Genomic DNA, 8,731 nt, shown 5'->3' with positions numbered 1-8,731 from the left:
TGTTATTAATCTTATTTTAAAATAAGGATTGAGGTACATGAGAAAAGCATCAAACTAATTCATAATGTCAGTAATTTTAAGAATATTTATATTAAATACTATTAAGAGATTAACAGAATTTTAGAATTTTAATACTTCTTAAAAGTAAAGTCTCTTGGCTAGTGCAGTAAAATGAAACCATGCCAAATTCCCAAAGGGCAAAAAGAAGTGACAGCTAAACCTCAGCAATTAGAAACAATACTGTTTTAATGTTGTCTTCTTTGTTTTTTAGTCATTTCAATTGTAAAAGGCAACTGAAACTTAGGTTCTCACCATCTATATAAAAACTGAGAGAGGAGGTCTCAGATTGTGTGCAGTGCCACAGAAAGCACTGTGTGCATATTATATTTAATGCAATACAGATACTTTAGCTTTAATTTTAAAACAAAACTCAAGAAAACTTTATCTCCACCAAAGAAAAATACAGCATTTGCACGATAATATAGTTGTGGTAGCAACAGTGGAAAAACAAGGTACAGCCACATAGCAGTATGTGAAAGGGAAGAACCTTGTCAAACCCATCTCTTAATCTACTTTTGTGTCAGTGATTAGGAAGGAAAAAGGTAAAAAATACAGTATACTTCACAAAACATTATCCATTCAAAAAAGTGTCTGGAAAAAGCACAGGAAAGATAATGGAACCATTCACAAATGTAATTGTCAGAAAAACACATATATCAGCGAAATACATGCAGTTCTCAATGCAGTTACATAGGAAATGAGTTTTGAAATGATCTTATTCTCATATTATCTCTGGTTAATGATTCAAGTTGTCAGTTACTACTTTTTCTACTCCTTTCCCAGTTTTGTGGCTAATAGACTAAACACCACCCTAATTACAAAAAAGACAAAGTAGCCCATTTAAGAAACATGAATTCAATTTCTGAGTTTATCTACATCTATGATTAATTTCAACTTTTGAATGAGTGGTTGTGAATAGCCTAACTCCCTTGGTAGAACTGTAAAAATAATTGTATGTGACCAAGATGAAAGCAGAATGTATTCAGCTTTGGATATCAAACACAACTTGTGAATTTGGAATGTACATCCTTCAATTGATAGTAGCCAGTGTCATTAAGCCATAACAACAGTAAAGCTAATATTCTCTCAAGAGACAGAATTTGTCTTTGTCTTTAAATAGCCAATGTGAAAGATGTAATAAAATACACAACATTTTCCCCCTACCAGATGCGTGATGGCTACCTTTGAAAGAGAACTGATATAATTGTATATAAACTTGGCTTTGAACTATTTCACAGGTAAACCAATGGAAAACTGCCAGTCACACTTAAAGCAAAGAGAACACGTAAGAATTCTCCCACAGAAATTTACCGTTCCTGCATCAAGCAGTTCCCTAAATAACCATTGATTTATCCAACAACCTATAACAGTTGAGCACTGACTTTATGCATAACATTTGCTAGATGTTGCTCAGCTTCTCTTCCCAAAGGACCCTCATTCCCGTCCTGATACTTTGGGTGTATCTGGATGTTTTTCACTTGTGAAACCCACTCTTCAGAGTATGCCTTTCAATTTTACCTTCAGTAAGATGCATGATGCCCTTCAGAGTAACTGATGTTTCTGAGTTAGAGAAAAATTCACTTGCTATCAACAGGTTGCAGCGAATTTGCGAGCCTTTCTTTCATTTCCCTAGAAACACAGGATGTGAAGGAACAGAGTAGCAGGAGGGAATCACAGATGAGAAGGAAAACTGTCGCCAGAGAAGATGAAAAAAATTCATGTTCTATACTGCGTTCATCTGTAAAAAGACAAAATGTGGTTAAGTTTATTACACTGATCTTGTGAAATGCAGATTCATACATTAAACATTGCTTGTCTATTCTAGAATGAAGTAGTGGGAAGAGACTTGCAATGGCAAATAAATACCATGGAATGAGAGGGCCTTCAGCATGTACTATCTATTATTCTGGGCTAATCAAGACCTTTTATATCACCTAAGCTGCTGGATTATTACTCTGTTGCCCACTGGCTTAATTTTGTGAATCCATCCAGACTGCATAAAGCTTTTTGCTGTTATGCAAGTCTGGGGACAGAGCAACGTGTCAAATCTGCTCATGTGAAACAAGGGTGTGGAAATGCTGAGCCATATGCCAGAGGGAGTGAGGAAGGAGAGGGAAATGATACATTTCCTCTAAAGGTCACTCAGTGGGTAAAATCAGTGACTGTGTTTCAGGTACAGGCTAAAGAAGCAGAATTACTAAGAACCCCTTCACCTTCCCCACCAGTGCCTTCTGCCCAGCTGCCTTGACCAGGACAACTTATAGTAAGTAAATTGTTCATCCAAAGGATACTAGCCTGCCAGTGACTTCCTGTCTGACTTCCACACTGGTGTTTCCCCTTAGACCAGATGCTTTCAATTGAGGATGATTCTGTCCCCTGGCAATGTCTGAAGACATTTCTGATTGTCCCATCTGGCTGTGAGGGTGCATGTGCTTACTGGTATCTATTTGGTAGAAGCCAGAGGTGCTGCTGAACCTCCTATGAAGCACAGGAAAGCCCTCCTGCCAATCCCCCACAAATAATTCTGCAGCCCCAAATACCAGTAGCACCAAGACTGAGACACATGGCACTAGACTGGAAAGCCTCTGGAGAACTTTTTTTAATCCCAAGTGCTCAATAGTGTATGGTACATAGTGGGCTCTTAGGAAAATTATTTTGGATTGAAAAGCACAGTGAAAGTGTTGCCCCTATGTTTCAGTCCGGCTCATGTTTCAAATGTGTGCTTAATAAGGTGGACTACAGGGGTAAAGAGAGGGAGGGAGGGGGAGATAGATAGATAGAGGAAGAGAGGAAACCTGGATTCAGATCCTGTCACTGTGTGACCAGGGCAAGTGACTTAACCTCTCTAAATCTCAAAGTCTTCATCTGTCAAAAGGGGATTAATAGTACCTAGCAGACAGGTTTGTTAAATTAGATGGTATATGTAAAATGTTCAATATGGTAGACAGAAAGTAGTAGACAATTAATAGCTAGTCCCATCATTATGAGCTTTGGCTAAAGGCCTCTTGGAGAGTAGACTGGTTCTATTCTAGTCCCAGAGGAAAACACTGATTACATAGGAAATCCAGACTAAACAAATACCTAAGTCATACTGCAGAAAACACTGGTGCTCTGGCTCTCCTGGACAATTTCCTCAGGAGCCTATGGTCCTACTGCTCCTGAGGCTGCACCAGGCGTTCGCCCCTGGTGCCACCCTCTTTCAGAGCTGCAACCTCCAGACTTGGCAGAAGACAGCCAGCTTGGGAAGAGCTGCTTCTGTTTCAGAGTATACACCCTGATTATAAGAGTAGATGCTGGATGGAAGTCATGGCCAAGGGGCAGGCCAGCAAACCATTGTGGAGTCAACCCAGTTTAGAAACTGATTCAACTTCTGTCTAACCAGTGCCGTGCCTAAATTATGAACTCTTTATTTTATTTTATTTTATTTTTAAATTATAGCCCTTTTAGCTCTTTTAAATCTTCTATGGGTTTAATGGGAGACTTTAGTGGTGTGTAGAGGGGGTGTGTGTGTGTGTGTGAAATGGATTTATTTTATTCTACAAATGAAATAAATGAAATCATCTGAAATGGAATGGAATGGCTACGGCGGGCCATAGCCCACAAACAGGACCACAAAACTGTTTCCTGACATGTGCTTAGCATATTTAAATTGCTCTCACAGTATCATCCTGAGAAAACAGAGAGCAGTCCAACTGCTCCACAGGACTGCAGAGAGGGAACCAATCCATCTATTTTCTCAATAATGGTGATGACAGAGATGGAATGCTGATAGCCAAATCCCAAACACACACAGGCCTCTCACCCAAAGGCCATGATGCCTTTGTTTTAATAACAGAATAAACCCAATCCTGTACAAACAGTTTCTTCAGGGTACATGTTTTGAATGGGGCAAAGATTAGCTTTTTGTGGGAGGCTTCCCAGGATACTGGACAAAAGCATGCACTAGAGACTCACTAGGTAGATTCAAATATTCTTTCTACCATTTACTAACTGCTTGATCTTAGTCAAGTTACATAGAAGGGGCTGTGTGGGGAGGAGAGGTTCTGTTCCCACATCTGTCAAAGTAGGAAAAATAATAATACCTAACTCAGAAGGTGGCTGTGAGGACTGAATGAGTTACTACCTGTGAAGTACATGGTATACTGTAAGTGCTTAATGTCATCTATTAATGGTGGTGGTGGTGATGATGATGTAATTTGCTCAGGAACAACAAAGGAGGTGTAAAAAATCCCCCCATTTTACGGTTCCTGTGATATAACATATTTTCTGAATAGGGCTTTATATGTATTCCACTGTTGTGCCAGGCCTATAAAGCCCTTTATACCTTTATAGCAGTGTTGGGAGCTACATTGTAGCAGGATCCTTCTTACACACAGAAAAGGTTCATTTTACACTTGCCAATAGGAATGAAACTATTTTGCTGCCATAATAGCTAAGTGTTTTTCTGAATGGCTATTTCGTCAACAACAATCAGAAAGGTGTAAGAAAGTACAATCCCTAATGATTGTAGCCCATGCTTAAGGTGAGGGAAAAAGTCAAAAAACTGCACATGAGAAACGTCAATCCAGGCAAGTCTTACTGAAGCCTTATCAATGCATTCTCCAAATATCTGAAGAGTGACGCCCTCTCATTCTCGCTCACCTTTCCCCTCCCTGCCTTCCTCTCTTTGTTAAGCACCTACTTTTTGCCAGGCACCAGGTATACAGTAAGGAAGAAAGGCCAGTAATAACTCAGGATATTTTTTGGAAGCATTAAATAAATTTTAAAAAATGAGCTGGAATAGCTCCATGTGGAAAAGAGCTTAAAATTAAATAGCATCAGCAAAAATCCAGCCAAGCAAGCAAAATCTTTAAGAGGAAGGATTTTAGGCTGAAAGGCAAACAATACTAGTTGATATACTAAAAAACACCCCCCCAAAGGAAGATGCTCTCTTTTGTGGACATCATGTCCCCATTTCTATCACGAATCTCATTAACTATTTCACTCCTTGAACCTTCTACTCTTGGCAAGTCCTTCACAGCCCCAGGAGCTAGTTGTACAAATTAGCTCTCAAATATAAAGCAGACGAAGTAACCTCATTGCTGCTAAAGTATAATTCTCTCTAATTATTGTAACTACCAACCATTAGTCTCTCCCTTTCTAAAAACAACTCTCCCTCCCCTAGACACAGTGATGAAATCACATACTGAAGAAAAATATTTGCTTATCAAAGAAATCTTAGTTCCACAATATATGAAATTTCTACATGGCAACTTTAAAGGGGAGAGGAGGAAACCTGAATATTAGAAACATCACTTGTTTTTTGGAAGGTGCTGAATGCCAGGAATAAAAATCCCGCTGATGATGTAGGTGGTTTAAATCTAGCAGCTCCAACTTGTCATGGCTCATCTGAGCACTGCACTCTCCTTGGCTCTGCCAGGGCTCCCTCCTACAGACAGGCCCAGGATCTGCCATGGTGCCCTCCCTGCCTCTGAGCACACACACTTACTGACAGCTACACACAGGCCAGCCGTGGTACTCACCATACTGTCGAATTCTACAGAGCCCACTATCCGAGACACCTCGTCAAACTCCTCAGGAGACATGGGGAGCAGGTTGTCTGTGGTCTGAAGTCTAGAAGGGTGACTAAAATGGGGAAAAAGGAAAGAGCAATGTCAACATCTGAGTGATGAAAGCACTAGTGCATACTTACACACTTTATCTTTTGTCTGTAATTGAATTATCACGTTATATTTTTATTTTGGGTAAGTGCATACACTTGTAAAATACATTTGCAAAAGTACAGCTCATGGGAGGCTCATGTCCCCAGCCCAGCCCCTTGGGAAACGTTTCACACTCCAGGGATGTGATGAGCAATAGCCAGACTGGAATCTGCGCCGCTTCTGCCTGGGTAAGCCTAGGTGTGAGCGTGTGCGGTGCACTACCCTGAGATGACAATGCCTCGAGGCTTACCCTGGACAGAAAAGCACCAGAGAAATGTCTGGGGAGTCCCTCATCCCTACCTGGAGGTTTGAATGCAGATAAAGCTGCTCCACACAGTGTTTTTACATGAAGGCTACATCCATTCACCCCAAGACAGTGCTGCAGGCCAAATAACTGACAATGACATTTCCAAAATTTTTTCTACCTTTTATAAAATGAAACAACAAAATCAAAGCAAGTGGAGACAATGTATCTCAATCATTACTTTGGCCTTTTCTAGATTGAAAAGAACTACTTTCCCACTCTGATCAATTTTGCTCATTTTATTTATACTTTTCAAAGGGTATCAGTTTTGGGAAAATTTATGTACCTTAAATACAAATTTTGTTTTTGGCTTTTTTTTTTTTTTTAAGGTAGTAAAATGCTGATAGGCAGTAACACGGGGATCTCAACAAGTTCAGCTGTGATGGCGATAGCAATTACAATGGAAAAGTAAAATACAAGCATCTTCAACAGGCCCCAGCCAGGAGCAAGGCTGGCTTGAGGTTTGTAAACATGTCACTCTTCTGTGTTCACTTACACTTCAGACACAGAAATCAATTCAGTCTTGATATATCCAGTTCCTTTAGGGCCATCAAGTTCCATTGGCTCCGGTGCTAGAAATAAACACATTGTGTACGCTTTCCATCAACAGAAATTACTTCAGAATAGAACATCAACTTTTCGGGGGGATTAAAGTTCTGCTGTGTTTCTAGGCAGCCTAGCATCCTAAAACTTTATGGGGCTATAACCTCCCTGCCCGAGTCACCTAAAATTCTAGTGGGAATGCATAGGCAATGAGAAGAAAAGGGCAGACACTAGCAGGACACTAGCTAGGAGCTTTCTCTTTACACAACTTGAATTCTTACAAGAAGTTGGAGCCCAAAATATGCAAAGTTCTATCTAGTTTATTGGCATTAGCCTGGCTAATGAATCTTCATAGCTGTCAAGGTAAGCTGGGGGCATCTTCATTCCAAAGTAATTGTCCTAATATTGAGATTTCTGATTCTGAAAAACAGCTTTGTTGGTGTGTTCCAAACAAAACAGGTCTAATTTGAACTTTCTCAAATGCAATTCATTGACAACTGAGAAGCAAGAGACCTGTGTTCTCAGATGAGGCCTCCTCTTAATAATTATCTTAAAAAAATAGGATCTAGTAAGTAATTGGGCCACCCTAAATGAACCACTTCACTTCTCCCAGGCCTCAGTTTCCTCAACTTTAACGTGAGCAAGATGCCTTCCATTGGTTGGCCACAGTTCCTTATTCTTTACCCCTTTTCATGTGGAAACAGTGATAGTAACAAATACGAAAGACCAGCAATGGACTTTTCCAACATTCCTAAAATAGGAAATTGTCCATTCATTTTTTACTAGCTGTATCAGGCCAAATAATGCATTATGTTTCACCTGCACTGAGTTTATACCATCTTTTGAAAGCCTACTCTTACCAATTCAAAAGCAAAACACCACATGGGTGGAGTTTGAGAATAACCACCCCCTCATCAGGAAGGACTGTGCCACGCTGTTACCACCTGCTTGCCCCACTTACCTTCCTTTGGCCTGGAGTAATACTTTCCAAAGGCATGGTCTTTGTCAATATTTGGATACAAATACTTCAGGGGATTCTCAGGAATATTCTCAGCAGCCATGACTTTGTAATTGCGAATGATGTCAGGGAAAGTAACAGCAGAAAGTTCTTTCTTCGTGTAGGGTTCAACCGCATGGAAGTAAGGTTCTAAAAAGGAAAAAAGCTAAGTGAATCCCATAGAATATCCCAAAATGAAAGAGGACAGAGAAAGAAAACACTGCAGAGTTGATGGATTTGAGTGAACCTCATAAGAACTAATCCCAATCTAAGCATTACAACACATATAGTAGACTGCTTTATTTCTAAATAAATTACAATACTGTCTCAGAGAAAATAAAGGGAGGTATTATTCTCAATAACATTCTATTTGCCATTATTTGCTTAGATTTATAAATCTGGGCAAAAAAGATTTACTAAAAACCTTTAAAAGCCTGCATCTTCAACGATGTGCTGCCCATAGGCACATAAATAACTCACTACTAAGTGGGTCATCTTGGCTTAAGCCATAGATTTAAATTACTAAAGATAAACTCACTTTCTGTTTTTCTTTTCATATTGAAAAATCTAATTTTGTATTAAAATAAATGATGATATATAGAAAACACTTTGAAATTAAAAAAAGATCCTATTTGCTACATTTCCCTGTAACCCTTAATGTAATAAACCGTGGTTTAATTTACTCCCATTCTTATTCCCACACCAAATTCAGATCCTTCTTCCTAGCTGATACAGAATCTCCCTTTGGGTGTCCACCTTCCAGAGGCCACGGTTCAGGTGCTCTGGGGAGCCTGCTGTGGAACATGAGACTATGCTGCCATCCTAACCCTTCTTGGCTGGTACTGTCCTGCTTGACCTTTCCTGGTTGCCAAGGGTTTTCTTCATCTCTGCTTGGTCTGCTAGCTCTGTCTCTCGGCTGGTTCAGGAAGGGAACAGGATAAGAGGAAAAGGGTAGGTTCCAACGACTACTGCCCATGCCAGACTCTTGTCTCAGCCCCCCTGCTTTTCCTCAGAAGAAAACAGAACAAGAAGAGTATTCCAGAAAACAAATAGAACAAGAAGAGTATTCCAGAAAATAAATAGAACAAGAAAGAAGAGTATTCCAGAAAATAAATATAAGAAGAT

At 39.8% G+C, this 8,731-nt stretch overlaps 1 protein-coding gene across 1 annotated transcript in view; it reads right to left on the bottom strand.

Moving 5' to 3' along the window:
* Window positions 1-228: 228 nt before the first annotated feature.
* Window positions 229-8,731, bottom strand: part of STAT1 (signal transducer and activator of transcription 1) — a 51,363-nt gene continuing 42,860 nt past the window's right edge. The window contains exons 22-25 of the mRNA XM_017869364.1: window positions 7,571-7,756; window positions 6,563-6,638; window positions 5,583-5,685; window positions 229-1,798 (exon numbers count right to left, since the gene is read on the bottom strand). Coding sequence (XP_017724853.1) covers window positions 1,784-1,798; window positions 5,583-5,685; window positions 6,563-6,638; window positions 7,571-7,756 — 380 coding nt within the window. The 3' untranslated portion in view covers window positions 229-1,783. The remainder of the gene's footprint in view (window positions 1,799-5,582; window positions 5,686-6,562; window positions 6,639-7,570; window positions 7,757-8,731) is intronic.

This window comes from Rhinopithecus bieti, unplaced genomic scaffold (assembly GCF_001698545.2).
Source record: "Rhinopithecus bieti isolate Rb0 unplaced genomic scaffold, ASM169854v2 scaffold_5051, whole genome shotgun sequence".
Taxonomy (NCBI): Eukaryota; Metazoa; Chordata; class Mammalia; order Primates; family Cercopithecidae; genus Rhinopithecus; species Rhinopithecus bieti.
This window is presented reverse-complemented; position numbering and strand designations above follow the sequence as displayed.